Source organism: Spea bombifrons, chromosome 7 (genome assembly GCF_027358695.1).
Source record: "Spea bombifrons isolate aSpeBom1 chromosome 7, aSpeBom1.2.pri, whole genome shotgun sequence".
NCBI lineage: Eukaryota > Metazoa > Chordata > Amphibia > Anura > Pelobatidae > Spea > Spea bombifrons.
In genome coordinates, this window is record NC_071093.1 from 24,784,004 (window position 1) to 24,801,380 (window position 17,377).

At 39.8% G+C, this 17,377-nt stretch overlaps 1 protein-coding gene across 2 annotated transcripts in view; it reads left to right on the top strand.

Annotated features, from left to right (window-relative positions):
- Positions 1-17,020, top strand: part of FAM234A (family with sequence similarity 234 member A) — a 55,890-nt gene extending 38,870 nt beyond the window's left edge. For both annotated transcript variants that reach the window (XM_053472108.1, XM_053472107.1), the window contains exons 6-12: positions 111-243; positions 10,651-10,798; positions 14,769-14,909; positions 15,215-15,293; positions 15,558-15,710; positions 16,243-16,339; positions 16,781-17,020. In XM_053472108.1, the coding sequence (XP_053328083.1) occupies positions 111-243; positions 10,651-10,798; positions 14,769-14,909; positions 15,215-15,293; positions 15,558-15,710; positions 16,243-16,339; positions 16,781-16,995 (966 nt within the window). In that variant the 3' untranslated portion in view covers positions 16,996-17,020. The remainder of the gene's footprint in view (positions 1-110; positions 244-10,650; positions 10,799-14,768; positions 14,910-15,214; positions 15,294-15,557; positions 15,711-16,242; positions 16,340-16,780) is intronic.
- Positions 17,021-17,377: the final 357 nt, after the last annotated feature.

A 17,377-nucleotide genomic window follows, 5' to 3' on the forward strand; every position in this document is an offset into this window, starting at 1 on the left:
AACTTTAGCTTTTTCTGCATTTTCTTGTACAGCTTGCATATATTGCTTCAGGTTGTGATCTGATATTTCATATGTTTTTTGTTTTGGTTTCTTTATTTTTCCTTTTTTAGCTACAAACTGTTATCATCTCAGGAAAGAATGGTGACCGTATTGGGCAGAACAGAAGTATTGGTATTGCTAAGAAAGAAGGTCACTATATTCATTTAACAGCATCTGGGTCTCAATATGTCCTTCTGTATGCAGGTAAACAAACAGCAGGTTAATAAAATGAAAACGTTTGATGGAAAAATCCTACAAATAGACACATCAGTGTGAACAAACATAATTCATATACAGTGGCAAGAAAAAGTAAGTGAACCCTTTGGAATTACCAACATCTAATTACAAATTTTTCTTAAAATATATGATCTTCATCTGAGTTACAATAATGATCAAACACAATCTGTTTTAACTAGGGCTGCAACTAACGATTATTTTAATAATCGATTAGTTGGCCGATTATTTTTTCGATTAATCGGATAAAAAAATGCAATTTTTTAAAATTTAAAATAATGTAATAAAAAACGTACAATTTACACTTTCATCTCTTTATTGTAATGGCCTCTATCTATTCACCTTCTTATTTTACTGACATAATAATGAATGCAAAAAACAGAATGTTGCAGAATCTTGAAATACCTTTTTTATTGGACTAACAGTATTAAAAATAATAGACGAGCTTTCGGGAGTCCTCCCTTTATCAAGTCAAAAGCATTTCTGACCAAGCAAGTGAAAAACACAGTTTAAAACTGACCAGTACATGTTCTGATACAGGGTTAAAACGGGGTTAAAACAACAAGGTAGAGAATTTGCAGACAAAAAACTAAGAGGGTCGTAAATAGTAAACGTGGCATATACTGCACAGATAAGGCAAGGGGGGAGCAGGGGTGAGCATGTACGAGAGAGAGAGAAGAAAAAAAACACAGGTTATAGGAAGTTTTGATAGTGTGCTAAGAAGCTCAAATCCACATTAAGTCCTCTGTTTTTACAATCATACAAATGTATCATTTTGGCTTCAAATGTCTTTCTTTCTTGGGTGTTTTTGAAATGACCTCTCAGTGTTTTGATTTTAAGGTCATGTATGGAGTGACCGGTTTGGGTAAAGTGGTGCCCAACTGGGGTGCAAAAGTTTTCTTCATCATGATGGTTGATGGAGTATCTGTGTCTCAGACATTCAAACAAAAGGGATACAAACCCAGGATCATCAATAAGAAAATTAACTCTGCGCTACAAACACCACGCCAACACCTGTTGCAATACAGAGACAAACAAACATCCTCACGCATACCTTTGGTAGCCACATACAATCCTGCCCTAGAAGAAATCCGAAAAATCATCAAGGATCTGCAGCCAATTTTCCCTGAACCCCCCATCTTGGCCTTCAGGCAACCAGCTAATCTCAAACAAAAGCTGGTGAGTAGCAAACTACATACTGAAACAACACACACAGATAATGGAAGCAAACCATGCAACAAAGCTAGATGCAAACTTTGCCAACACATCTGTACCAGCAACACAGCCACCCACAACAACAAGACATACAATATTAAAGGATCATACTCATGCACTTCACAGAATGTTGTATACATGATTCAATGCACCAAATGTACAATAGGGTGTTACATCGGTGAAACCTGCCAGCAACTTAATAAAAGGATGAATCTGCACAGATACTCCATCAACCATCATGATGAAGAAAACTTTTGCACCCCAGTTGGGCACCACTTTACCCAAACCGGTCACTCCATACATGACCTTAAAATCAAAACACTGAGAGGTCATTTCAAAAACACCCAAGAAAGAAAGACATTTGAAGCCAAAATGATACATTTTTATGATTGTAAAAACAGAGGACTTAATGTGGATTTGAGCTTCTTAGCACACTATCAAAACTTCCTATAACCTGTGTTTTTTTTCTTCTCTCTCTCCTACATGCTCCCCCCTGCTCCCCCCTTGCCTTATCTGTGCAGTATATGCCACCATTTACTATTTACGACCCTCTTAGTTTTTTGTCTGCACATTCTCTACCTTGTTGTTTTAACCCCTGTTTTAACCCTGTATCAGAACATGTACTGGTCAGTTTTAAACTGTGTTTTTCACTTGCTTGGTCAGAAATGCTTTTGACTTGATAAAGGGAGGACTCCCGAAAGCTCGTCTATTATTTTTAATACTGTTAGTCCAATAAAAAAGGTATTTCAAGATTCTGCAACATTCTGTTTTTTGCATTTGTATACACTGGACTAATACGGCTACCCCAAACTACAGTACTGACATAATAATAAAAGCTACAAGAACCCAAACACAGTGTTTCTCAAACTAGGTTTTAATACAAAGTAATTAGTAAATATTAATTCATATGTTAACTATTTTTCATATTTAATAAAAACTATGAGAAAAAAGCATTGTTTTTATTTTCTTTTATTTACCAAACTGCCCCCAGTTATGCACATCTAACCCCCAGCTTGCCACTCTGCCCCCATATATGCCTTATACCGCCTATATGCCAGAGATTCCACTGTGCCCCCTGATATGCCACTGTGCCCCCGATATGCCTTATACTCCTTATATGCCAGTGATATGCAACTGAGCCCCCTGATATACCTTTTACCCCCAGATATGTTTTATGCCCCCCTGATATGCCTAATATCGATATGCCGTATACCCCCTATATGCCCTGAAATTCATTATACCCCCATACACAACTATAACTCACCCATACACCGCTCTGGCTCCTCCCCCTCCCATATGCCACTCTGGCTCCTCCCCCTCCCATACTCCTCTGGCTCCTCCCCCTCCCAGATACCACTCTGCCTCCTCCCCCTCCCATACACCACTTTGGCTCCTCCCCCTCCCATACTCCACTTTGCCTCCTCCCCCTCCCATACACCACTTTGCCTCCTCCCCCTCCCATACACCACTCTGCCTCATTCCCCCTCCCATACTCCACTCTGCCTCATCCCCCCTCCCATACTCCACTCTGCCTCATCCCCGCTCCCATACTCCACTCTGCCTCCTGTCAGCAACGGAGGTTCAGAAGACACCAGGGAGCCGGGTAACATAGAAACATAGAAAGTGACGGCAGATAAGAGCCAGAAGGCCCATCCAGTCTGCCCAACCTCTGAGTACTCTCCTTTAGTACTTGCCCTTATCCTATATCTAGCTTGGCATTATGCCTATCCCATGCTTGCTTAAATGACTTTACTGTATTAACATCTACCACTTCCACTGGGAGGCTATTTCCGTAAAGTAATATTTTCTGATGTTACCATTAAACCTTTGCCCCTCTAGTTTATGCTTGTGTCCTCTTGTTGCGGTTTTATTTCTTCTTTTAAATAAACTTTCTTCCTTTACTTTGTTGATTCCCTTTAAGTATTTAAATGTTTCTATCATATCCCCCCTGTCCCGTCTTTTTTCCAGGCTATATAGGTTAAGATCCTTTAACCTGTCCTGGTAAGGTTTATTTTGTAATCCATAAACCATTTTAGTAGCCCTTCTCTGCACTTTCTCCAACATATCTATATCCTTCTGGAGATATGGTCTCCAGTACTGTACACAATACTCCAAGTGAGGTCTCACCAGTGATCTGTACAGCGGCATGAGCACTTCCCTCTTCCTACTGCTAATACCTCTCCCTATACAACCAAGCATTCTGCTAGCATTACCTGCTGCTCTACTGCATTGTCTACCTACCTTTAAATCCTCAGAAATAATTACCCCTAAATCCCTTTCCTCACACGTTGAGGTTAGGACAGTACCAAATAGTCTATACTCTGCCCTTGGGTTTTTATGCCCCAGGTGCATAACTTTGCATTTATCCACGTTAAATGCCAATTGCCACAGCTCTGACCATTTTTCCAGCTTACCTAGATCGTTTGCCATTTGGCTTCTTCCTCCAGGAACATCAACCCTGTTGCAAATTTTTGTGTCGTCGGCAAATAAACATACCTTTCCATCAACACCATCTGCAATATCACTAATGAAAATATTAAAGAGAATGGGTCCAAGTACAGATCCCTGAGGTATCCCACTGGTAACAAGACCTTGTTCTGAATATACGCCATAGACTACAACCCTCTGTTTTCTGTCACTCAGCCACTCCTTAATCCATTCAACAACATTGGGATCTAAACCCAGAGATTGCAGTTTATTTATAAGTCTTCTATGTGGGACAGTGTCAAAGGCCTTACTGAAATCCAGATACGCAATGTCTACTGCACCACCTTGATCAATTACTTTAGTCACCCAATCAAAAAAATCAATAAGATTTGTTTGGCAAGATCTTCCTGAGGAAAACCCATGTTGTTTTTGATCTTGAAAGCCATTTGACTTCAGATGTTCAACAATCCTTTCCTTTAACATTGTTTCCATTAATTTTCCCACTACAGATGTAAGACTAACTGGCCTGTAGTTGCCCGACTCCTCCCTACTGCCTTTTTTGTGTATAGGCACAACATTCGCTACTTTCCAATCCCCAGGGACAACTCCCGTTACCAATGATTCGTTAAATATATCAGTTAACAGTTTTGCTAGTACACCCCCAAGCTCTTTTAATAACTTGGGGTGTATCCCATCAGGCCCCATCGACTTACTTGTCTTTACCTTAGACAACTGAAGTAAAACCTCCGCCTCGATAAACTCACATATTTCAAATGATTCAGTCTTTTTTCCCAACTGAGGTCCCATTCCATCATTCTCATCTGTAAAAACTGAACAGAAATATTCATTGAGGCAGTCAGCTAAACCTTTATCCTCTTCTACATATATGCCTTTTGTTTTTAGTCTAACTAATCCTTGTTTAACTTTCCTTTTCTCATTTATATATCTAAAAAATGTTTTATCTCCATTTTTTACTGATAGGGCAATTCGCTCTTCTGCCTGTGATTTGGCAGTTTTTATAACTTTCTTTGCCTCTTTCTGCCTAATTTTATAGATCTGTCTATCTTCCTCACTTTGGGTATTTTTGTATCTACTAAAGGCTAACTTCTTGTCTTTCACGATTTTGGCCACTTCTGCAGAGTACCACAGCGGTTTCCTTAATTTTTTACTCTTACTGACCAACCTAATACAATTTTCTGTTATCTTCGATAAAACAGCTTTTACAAAATCCCATTTCTCCTGAACACCATTTAAATTGTGCCAGTCTGATAATGACTCCTCTATACATTTTCTCATTTTAGAAAAGTCAGCTTTTCTAAAATCTAAAACTTTTGTTTTTGTGTGGTGTGACTGTTCGTATATTAAACCACACAGACTGATGATCACTAGATCCCAAACTTTCACCTACAGAAATATCTGTTAACAAATCTCCATTTGTGAACACTAAATCCAATGTGGCCTCCTTACGAGTTGGTTCCTCAACCACCTGTTTTAAAGATAATCCCAATAAGGAGTTTAGAATATCTGCACTCCTGGTACAACCAGCTACTTTCGTTTTCCAGATCACATCAGGGAGATTAAAGTCACCCATGATTATAACATCCCCCTTCACTGTCATTTTAGCTATTTCCTCCACTAGTAGATTATCGAGTTCTTCTACTTGTCCTGGGCGTCTATAAATCACACCTATGCGAGTTACTTTACTTTTGCCAAATTGTACTGTAACCCAAACCGACTCTAAGTTCTCTTCACCAACTTGTATTAAGTTAGATTTTATGTTATTTTTCACATATAGGGCCACCCCTCCCCCTTTCCTGCCCTTTCTATCTTTTCTATATAAAGAGTACCCCGGTATTGATATGTCCCAGTCATTTTTCTCATTATACCATGTCTCAGTAACAGCCACTATATCAACATTCTCAGTTGCCACAACTGTTACAAGTTCATGGATCTTATTCCCTAAACTGCGAGCATTTGTAGACATGACCTTTAGCTTGTCATTTAACACCGATGCTGCAATCACTTTCTGTCCTTGCTTTGGGGGGCAAAACATATGCTTCTCCCTATTATCTTTATAGAACAAGCCCCCAGATCCACCCACCTGGTTACTAAGTAAATCGCCTTCCCTTTCTATACTGTCTAACCCGGTATTTATTCCCTCCCCCCCCATTCCTAGTTTAAAATCTCCTCCAACCGTCTAACCATTCTCTCCCCAAGCACATTGGACCCTCTTGCATTTAGGTGCAATCCATCACGACTATAGAGATTGTACCCCAAAGCAAAATCAGCCCAGTGCTCTAAGAACCCAAAGCCCTCCTTCTTACACCAAGACTTCAGCCATGCATTTAGCTGCCTAATCTCCCGCTGCCTTTCTGGTGTAGCGCATGGCACAGGTAGTATCTCTGAGAACACTACCTTGGAGGTCCTTTTCTTAATCTTACTACCCAAGTCCCTAAAATTATCTTTTAGGACACTCCATCTTCCTCTTACTATGTCATTGGTGCCAATGTGCACCAAGAGAGCTGGATCCTCACCAGCCCCTCCCAATAATCTATCCACTCTGTCCGCAACATGCAACATTGCTGCGATCAGAGCTACAGATTACCCTGTCTGTTTTCCTGATTATTGAATCCCCTACCACCACAACCTGCCTGGGCTTTCCTTCCTTTCGGATCCCCTGCACATTGGATGAGCTGCTCTCCCGTCTGTTAGGGAGAACAGCTTTTTCCGCAAAGCCTACCTCTGAGTCTGCCTCCCCAACATGCTCACTTAAAAGGGCAAATTTGTTGGGAGGGAGAGACTCTGGGCTGGCTTGCCTCTTCCTCTTCCCTTCCCCACTGCAACCACGTCTTACTGTCACCCAGCTATGTGCCTGACTCCCTTCTGACTGATCTCCTCCCTCATTGCTAGGGGCCCCATCTAAACTTTGCTCAGTGAGCAACAGACTCCTCTCAAGGTTGTCAATCTCTCTCAGTGTTTCAATGTGCCTCTTCAGAGCACCAACCTCAGCTTCCAGAGAGACCAATTGATCACACTTACCACAGCGATATGGACCCAGGAACTGCTGTTCCAAGCATGCATACATATGGCATGATGTGCACTGAGTGAAATCTCCAAGCTTGCTCATTCTTTATAAAGGGACGCGAGTATAGAATTTAAACAATTGCTTTATGTCACTTACCCTCCTTGCTCTTGCACTCTTGTGTTGCACTAACTGCTGTGGTGCACAAACTGGTCACTTACAGAAAGCAAGTCACTTAGAAAATGCAAGCCCCTTACAGTGAGCAAGCTCTGTGAGTTTAACCACTTCCTTATATACAGAGCAACACAGTTAATTGATTATAAACCCCACCCTTAACTAATTACACTATAGAAAATGGGAGAGAAAAAAAAAAACCAAACAGTTAATGCAAAACACACAGTTTTTTTTTTTTTTTTTTTTTTTTTACCACAAACCCTTCAACCCTCTTGTTGCTGGTTGAGATACAAACCCACTGTTGGTATACTTATAATACCACTTCTCTGCCGCTGCTGTGGTGCACAAACTGGTCACTTACAGAAAGCAAGTCACTTAGAAAATGCAAGCCCCTTACAGTGAGCGGCAGAATGGTGTATGGGAGGGGGAGGAGCCAGAGTGGTGTATGGGAGGGTGGCTCCCATACACCCCTCTGACTCCTCCCCCCTCCCATACACCGCTCTGCCTGTCTCCCGACTCCGTTGCTGACAGGCACTTTCACTGCAGCTTCATAGAAGCCTCAGCGTAAGTGAAGGGCAGTAACGGAGGCTGTCTGTGCGATTCAGACCCCCACCGGCTGACAGAGAGGATGATTCTCTGTCAGCCGGTGGGGGTCTGCGCGATGCGCACAGAGAGCCTCCGTTACTGCCCTTCACTTACGCTGAGGCTTCTATGAAGCTGCAGTGAAAGTGCCTGTCAGCAACGGAGGTTCACAATGCACCAGGGAGTCGGGAGAGAGGCAGAGCGGTGTATGGGAGGGGGGAGGAGTCAGAGGGGTGTATGGAAGTGGAGGGGAGAGGCGGAAGTTGTCTGTGCGCATTGCACGGACACCCACCGGCTGACATTGAGGGGAATCCAGGTCCCCTGCAGCGTTGCGGGGGGATCTGGATTCTAGTGTTATAATCCGATCTCTGTTTGAGGTTGGATTATATAAGGAGAGGAGTTTTTCAGAGCATTTGCTCTGGAAAAAAAACTCTTTTTATAATCGATAAAAATCGATTCGACTCATCGATAATGAAAATTGTTGACAACGATTTTCATTATCGATTATTATCGATTTTATCGATTAGTTGTTTCAGCCCTAGTTTTAACTAATAACACACAAATGACTGTATTGTTTCTGTTCATATTGAATACATCATTAAAACATTCACAGTGTGGGTTAGAAAAATTATGTGAACTAGCAAGCCTGGAGTCCAATAGACAGGATTGGAGGTGTGTTTTAGAGCTGCTCTGACAATAAAAAACAGACATCTGGAGTTTATTCTCAAGAAACATCTGCTGAAATGAACCATGGTGACTCCAAGGGCACAATGCGGAATCCTCTATGAGGTAAAAAAAAAAGAACCCTAGAGTAACTGTTAAACTCTAAAGGAATCATTGGAACTGGTTAACATCTCTGATCACGAATCTAGCAATTGCAGAACATTGAATAGGCATGGAGCCTATGGCAGGACACAATAAAGAAAGCTGCTGCTTGTTCATTTTCTGCCGAGTGCCAATGGAGATGCAGTGAAACGGTGATGAAATCAATAAATGAAAGCATAGAAGTTGAATAGGGAATTTGAGACCAATTTTACATACTTGCAAAACATTTGCAGCTTGCCTACAATGGTATACTTACCTACAATCCAAATTTGACGGTACAGGACTGAAAAAAACGGGGCTGTCCCAGGAAATAATTTCAAATGTAATAGTTATTGTTAAAAATAAGGGGTTAATTTCTTATTGTATTATTAGTTATTTAATTTATATTTATTCTACCTGTATTTGCATACCTACTTTACACGGATTTGGGATAGAACTGAAAAATGGAACTGTCCTGAGCAATTCAGGACTTTTGGCAGGTATGCCTACGGAAGAAGGTGAGTCAAAAACTCAAAATTAAGGCTAGACTTAGAGTTATAGGGTTAATGTAAGGTTAAGGATAGTAACAGTGCACCAAATTGGTTAAAGATCTATTATTTAATTTTAAATTTAATAGGTTTTATTAAATGCAAGATATCACAAGAGTGAGCTGATTGGACAAACGAAGATCAGCTCACTCAAACAATGCCCCTCCTCCCTTTTCAAGAAATGGCGGATACGAAGAAACAGAGTACGTTTATCTGCCGCCATATTTGTTTATTGGTATTCGGTTTGAACAACGTTTGACTGGTTAATAAATCCAAGGGTTCACTTACTTTTTTTATACCAGCACTGTCAATGCTTAATGGGTAAGTTCAATAAAGACATGAATGACTATCATAGTTTATGTGTTAGTAACTTAAGTATGTTCTTTGTCTATACATGTGACTTGGATTTAGATCAGATCACACTTTATGAACAATAAATGCAGAACACAAGGTAATCCCAAACTTTTTATTGCCACTGTAGGTAATTGTATGTTTGAACTAATTTTGACTCAAAAGAGAATATTTAAGTTTCACTTATAGTAGATGAGAAAACATATGTAACCCCAGCCCCACCATCTTATATAGTGTCGTTATTGGTAATACTACTGTATTTGCTCGATTATAAGACAAGGTTTTTTTCAAAGCAAATGCTCTGAAAAATAACAATCGTCTTATATTCGAGGTTGTCTTCTAATCAGACCTCAAATAGAGGTCTGACTACAAGACTAAGATCCAGATCCCCCGCAGCGCTGCGGGGACCCGGATCCTCCTCTCTGGCAGCCGGTGGATGTCTGTGCGATGCGTGCAGACAACCTCCGCTGCTGCTGGCACTTCCTCTGGGGCTTCTATGATGGAGCGCCGGCATCACATGACCTTCCGGGGCTCCACCATAGAAGCCCTGGTGGAAGTGCCAGCAGCAGCTGTTGTCTACGCACATTGCGCAGAACTCCGCTGGCTGCCCCACTAGACACCAAGGAATCTGAAGCACAGGGGACAACTCTAGGGAAGCACAGGTGAGTCAGGGGAGGGTGAGAGTTGCATATGGGGGTATAATGGCTTTCTGGAGGCAGTGGCATATAGGGGGTTAAAAGGCATATATGGGGGCCAGAGTGGCACATAGGGGGGTTAAAAGGCATATCTGGGGGGCAGTGTGGCAAAAATGCATTTTTCTCAATCATCGTTTTAATTAAATATGAAAAATAGTTTACATGTGAGCTAATATTTACTAGTAAAACTTTTTTTCCTGTAGGGTAGTCTTATATTCAAGCTTTTCCTTTTTTCCTAAATTAATATTCAGATTTTAGGGGGTCGTCTTATAATCGAGCAAATACGGTAACCTACAGATCACAATATTATTAGAAACACACTAATGAGCATGTATATTTAATGGCTAATGCAAATATGAACTTTTTATTTTCAAATAAGCAAACTACAGTAGTGTAAGTTAAATGCACTTAATTTAATTTGATATAAAAACCTAAAAACATTTATATTCCTTTGTTAACATAGAATCTGTCTGTTTTGTATCAGAATATTTCATTTATACCATTCATCATTAACTTGAATACATTTTTAGACTCTCAATCTCACATCTTGCTTGCACAGGAGGTTCTGTTGAAGGGTATTCCGTCAGAGATTTGTGTTCTAAGATTAAAGGCGATGAAAACAAACCTGCACAATACAGGATAGATCCTGACTGGGAGGCACAGAGTAACCTTTCTGTAGGTTACATATCAATTCTTCCAATTTCCAGGTAATTTCCTATTAACACAACACTGTTTCCAGAATATATGTAAAAGAAATATGCCTAACCATAATTTTTGTAAATCCGTGCCTCAGTAATTGATTTAGGTACATATAAAGGCTCCAGTTTTCTCATTCACTTCTCTTCGTTTTAAGGCAACATACAGTGAGTATCAAACTATACGTATTCATTGAAAGCTGTGTGACTCCCCATTACTCTCTGTGACTTTATCCAGACATCTTACCTGAAAACACAGGAACTGAAAATTAATTCTGAAGCAATGAGATAAATAATAGGAACGTGGTAGGATTATGTCAACGTTTCCACCAATTAAGGCATGTATTTCATTTACGGTCTCAATTTTCCACTAGCAAGTGTAGAAAAGGGAAGCGGGATACAAGTGTCTCCAAAAAGCCCTTGGTAAAACGAATTTTGGACAAACATTGCCAGTACTCAGGCCATACACCTGGCCCCCCCAAAAAATCATCCCTGCAAAGCCCAAAGTTCCCTTACGTAGATGCTGCAATATTAGAGCCTAAAATCACAAAGCCGGTTGCCTTTTTCTCTAAGAGACTCCTCCCGAAAAGAATTACAATGTCGGTGACCGCAAATTACTTGCCTTCCCTGGAAGAGTGGAGATCATCGAAAACCTGGAGTACCTCCGTACCGCAAAACGGCTTAAACCTCGTCAAGCTCGTTTGGCCTTGTTTTTTAGTCGGTTTCACCTCAATATCACATATCGTCCAGGGTCAAGGAATGGCAAAGCTGATGCCTTGTCACGCACAGCTGGAGGATCCGAGAGTACAATCGACGAGATCATCTTACACACAGGCCATTTTTTAGCATCCTTTCCGTCTATGTGGGAGAGACTCCAATATCACAGCGCCCTTGAGAGAATTCCTGTTCCTCGTTTTTGTACACGAAAGTATGGGTTGCTCTACCTCCGCGGCAAGATATATGTGCCTCTTCCTGTACGTCACGAGATACTCTGACTTCTCCACTCTACGTTGGCCGCAGGACACGGAGGTGCACGAAAGACGGAGGAGCAAATCCTACGCCTCTTTTGGCGGCCGTCTATGCGTAAGGAGATCATCGCGTATGTTTCAGCCTGCCAGTTGTGTGCCACCTCCAAGACCTCACAACAACGACCCACCGCTCTTCTTCAGCCTCTGTCAGTGCCTGACCAGCCATGGACTGGTATTTCGATGGATTTTATAGTCGACTTACCTGCCTCACAAGGTTACACAACCATCTTGGTGGTGGATCAGTTTACCAAAATGGCCCACTTCATACCAGCCAAGGGCCTACCCACCTCCACCGAAGCAGCCACCTTATTCCTCATAGCTGAATGACAGTTAGACACGGTTGCAGTGTGGGGGGGAACAGGAAGAGGGAAGCCAGTCCAGAGTTTTTCTATCCCAACAAATTTGCCCATTTAAGTGAGGATGTTGGGGAGGCAGACTTAGAAGTGGGATTTCTGGAAAAAGCTGTTCTCCCTAAATCTGGGAAAGCAGCCCATCCAGTGTACAGAGAATACAGAAGGAAAGGAAGCCCAGGCAGGCTGTGGTAGGGGATTTTATAATTAAGAGAACAGACAGGGTAATCTGTAGCTCTGATTGCAGCATCCAAATGGTTTGCAGTCTCCTGGGTGCTGCATGTCGGCATAAAAAAATGCCCTGAAAATGAATTAATTTTATTAGGCAGTCTTAAAATTGGGGCTGTGTCTTCCCAAAAATCCTGGCATGGAACAAGTTAAAAAACATTTGAAATACCCTAGAGTAAAATATATGGTTTGATGGGGTAAATTTTAATTGGCCGGTTTCAAAGATGTCACAAATAGGGCATAGGCACAAACTGACCAGATATCATTTATTTTATGCGCATCTCCCAAAACAACCAAACACACCTATGCATGATTGGTATCACTGTACTCATGGGATGTTGCTGAGCACATTATTGTGGTGGTGTTTGACAGTAGGAACACCAGGAACTATACCCAGGGGTGTCTAGTTTTCAAAAATATATGGTTTTATTAAGTAAATTGAATCTGCCAGGGTCAAAGATGTCCCAAATAGCACATGGGGATGGAATCACCAGTTTTGAAATGGCAATATGCTACTTGTACTTATTGCCCCATAGCTTGCAAAAAATATTGGATAAACTCAGGACAAATACTTAAATCTATTTAGCAGGTGGTTTCATTAGCTTTTGTAGATGAGCAAAATATTTGTCAAAATTAAGAAGTTTTTCACCATATTTTATATTTTTAGAATAAATTAGATATGATCAAAATAGCGGTATCTATTCCTCTTGTCCCAAACAAAAACAGTTTATAATTTGTGTGGGTAAACTAAATGAGGGAGAAGAAAATTACAGCTAACCATGAGCACCTCAGAAATGTGAAAACATTGTCACAAAGGGTATAAAAAAAGTAACCCCTTAAGGACCAGGCTGTGTTTTACCTTTTGTACCATTGGGACCGAGGCTGTTTTAACACTTTTGCAGCACTCATGTTTAGATGTAATTTTCTCCTCACTCATTTAGTGAACCCACACAAATTATATATTTTTTTTCAGGACAAGAAGGACTTTCTTCAGATACCATAGTTTTGATCATATCTAATTCCCCATAAAAAATAATAAAATATGATGAAAAATGTAAAAAAAACGCCACATTTTCTGACCCAAAAAATATTTTACTCATCCAAAAAAGCTAATGAAAAAACCTACTAATTAGATTCTACTATTTGTCCTGAGTTTAGAAATACCCAATGTTTCTATGTTTTTTTTTGCTTTTTTCTGCACGTTATGGAGCAATAAGTACAAGTAGCGTTTTGCTATTTCAAAACCATTTTTTCGAAATATGGTAATTCTCCCCCCCCCATGTGCCATTTCGGGTATCTTTGAAGCCGTCCAACGCAATGTACCCCATCAAATCATATATTTTTGAAAACGAGACAACCCAGGGTATTTCAAATGCTAGTATTTTAACCCTTTCCATGCATGAGATTCTACCACCAACCTTTGCCATTTTTTTGGTATTTTTTTTCACACAAATTGTACTTTGGGTATAAATGTATAGCTCCAGGTATACGTCACTATCAAACAACACCCCAATATGTGTTCAACAACATCTCTCGAGTACAGTGATACCACCCATGCATGGGTTAGACTGCTGTTTGGGGTTAAAAGGCCACATTTGGGAAGTGTGCTTTTTTTTCCCTATTTTGGTCAGTCTGTGCCTGTGCTCTATCTTTGAGCCGGCCACTACAATTTACCCCATCAAACCATATATTTTTGAAAATATTTTCAAAAAAGGTATTTAAAATGGTAGTATTTAACCCTTTCCATGCATGAGATTCTACCACCAGCCTTTGTCACACTTTGTGGTAGTATTTTTTTTCACACAAATTGTTCTTTGGGTATAAATTTATAGCTCCAGGAATACGTCACTATCAAACAACACCCCAATGTGTGGTGAGCAACACCTTCCGAGTACAGTCATACCCCACATGCATGGGTTTGTCTGGTGTTTGGGGTTAAAATGCCACATTTTGGAAGTGCACTCCCCCCCCCCCCATTTTGGTCAGTCTGTGCCCATGATGCTGATCTCGGTGTTGCTGAATGCCTCGACATCGAGGCATTACAGCAACACGTTTAAGCGATCAATTTCTAAGCTTGTTTAAGACTCATGACGTGTCAGACACGTCATAGGTCGTTAAGTGACCGTTTTGCATGACGTGCCTGACCCGGCAATGGATGTTAAGGGGTTAAAAAACACCTCTATCCTTCAGGGGTTAAAGTGTTGCATACTAAACTGTATGATTGCGAACTTCTTTTTAGACATGTAGTTGCATTGCAAACTATTGATTTTCAATCACCGTTAACACTAAGTAAGAAGTAAATGGCTAATAGACTTCTGTCCAATGTTTCTGTTAATAGATTTATTTGAAATCTGTCTTTTATGTATTTCATTACAGTTCTGGTGATGTCCGCTTTTTGATGAAAGTTCCTGGAAAATATTATGACAATATACTGGTTGTGAAATCAGAGGTTTCTGAGTTGCTAGACGGACAAAAGTTTAACTCATTGTGGTCGGTAAATACAACAAACATCGTAAGGTAAATGTAAAGAAATAAAATACTTTGGCAATTTAAATCTGTGCTACCAAGCTGGAGAACTTTTTTGCATGCAACATTCTTAACTTTTGTTAAGTTTCCAAACTTGTCAAACTAATATGCACTACATTCTGAGTTGGTACTGTCATGTTGGTGTGTGTGTGTCCGTGCTTGGGCACTCAACATGATGAATATTTGTGTTTTGTTGCAAATCTACAAATACATTTTTTACATTATTGAACTAGTCTTGTACTTTGCTGCTTGTGTCCTCTTCTCCTTATACTACTTAACCAAAAATGTCTTTATAGCAAACCAGCATTGGGTTACTTCAAGAAAGATGTATTATCCATAATGATGGAGCTTGGGATCAGAAATGGAAGAAAAAAGGTTTAGTATGATTATAAAATACATTTGAAAATGAAGAAAGTCTGTAATTTTGGTTAATTAACACATTTAAAACTCATTATTAGAGTCTATTGTAAAAATTGATTTACCTCTGCTCTAACAAAACTCAGTAAATTAAGGGAATTATACTGCTTCACGTAGCATGCCACGGTTTGTGGGTTTCTTGTAGTGGCTAAATATTTGTTGTTGTGTACCAAGGAGATCTCTGAAAGAATATTGAATTATTTGTTCTGTTTTTATTGTTAGGTAATAATTGTTGACAGCAACAGCGGAACCGTGCAGTGGGAAGTGAAAATGAATTTGGGAATTACCAATCCAAGTCCTGTCACGCTTAATACAGGGGATCACCGCTCTATCTTCCTGTTTTGGGGGGAACATACTCTTGAATTCAATAATTCAGTAAGCATATTTCATCTTAATTTTCTGCTCTAAAGACTTCACTAAAAATGTAATCAAATCAACAGTTTAAAACTATAAGAATGGACAAAATAAATCTTCCGTATGTAGTTATAGTATTATACTATGCATCTGTATTTATACTCATGGATAAGAAATACTGTCCGTAAAAATTTACTTTGTGAAATTCTGTGTTGGTGTATGGCATCTAACTGGCATGACTGCTTAGTTGTGTTAGACTTATTCAATATATTAGCCCTGTTTTTTCTTACCTGCTAACTCCTACTAATTACCTTAGTGCACCCTTGCGGTTAGCGCTCAAAAGAGAACTGACCTAATAACTTCAAGGGCTCAGTAAATGGGTGTATGAAATATATTTACTAAGCTTTAGCATAACCACTGCATTGAAAACGTTACTATTGGAAGCTCCCAAAAGGCAGATGTCATCATCATAATACAGGCACCGATATTTTAAAGTATTGTTGAACAAAGTTTAAAAAACATGCTAAAAATATACTTTTATTACTTTCACTAGATGGAGAGGAAAGAAATACTGTACATGTTTCATCCTTCATACCCAACAGTTCTTCTTCAGCTGAACAATCATACGGAAAACATAGTTCTGTTTGATGGTAAGTACTTGTGTAAATGACATGTGTACCTATTTTGTATTCTACATGTATTTTATCCAGTGTACTTTCAGTGTGGACGTATGTATCTATAAAGAGCGGGAGAGCCCAAGACAATGGAAGAAAATGTTGCTTTAAAAGTGGCAACTCTTAAAATTTTTCTGCCAATTTCTCCACTTTTACCACTATGCACCAGAATAGCTCTAACTATATAACCCATTTGAAATAATGTTCTATTTGAGACTGCAGACCGGAGACATATTACACATTTTAGTATGTTAATTAGGTAACTATGGAGTCTAATTCTGCTTAATCTCTAGACCTGTCATTTGAAGAACTCTATTGCTTTGAGATGTGTGCTTCAAGCATCTGCTACTTTCAGCAGTCAATGTGATGTAAAATTCAAATGCAGCTAATCACTGTTTATTATTATATTTCCTCAAGCCTTTTTGTTCGAGAAAAGTCGGCATGCTTGCTACGTCTTACTGACTGGACCTAAAACAACGGAGAACTTTGGCACAGTGTCTGTTTCTAAAAGGAAATTAAAAGAAGATATTACAAATAGCAAAGTTATCTGGCTTAGCAAGGAGGAGTCCAACGATAATGAAATAAGAGACCACTTTTTTAGAATGAGATATACCAGTCACGCAAAGGCATGATTGGTTTACACAGATAACAAAGAAACCATACTTTAAAAGCCTTTTTTATTGTGTCACAGTAACATAATAGGACATAGCATCCTCAGAAACCTTTTCTGTTTCATCCAGAAAGAGGAGTTTGGTCTTCTGACACATGAATTCCTTGAATTAAAACAAGCCTAGAGCTACTGATTTGAGAAATAGATGTCTACTGTTTGGTCAATAATATTGGGACAACTGACCATTACACCAACAGGGACTTGTATTACATTGCATTCTAAATACATAGACACTGATATGTAGCTCGCTCCCCCTTTGCAACTAGAACAGCTTCTATTTTTCTGGAAAGGCTTTTCACAAGATCTTGGAGTGTTTCTGTAGGAATTTTTGCCCATTCATCCAG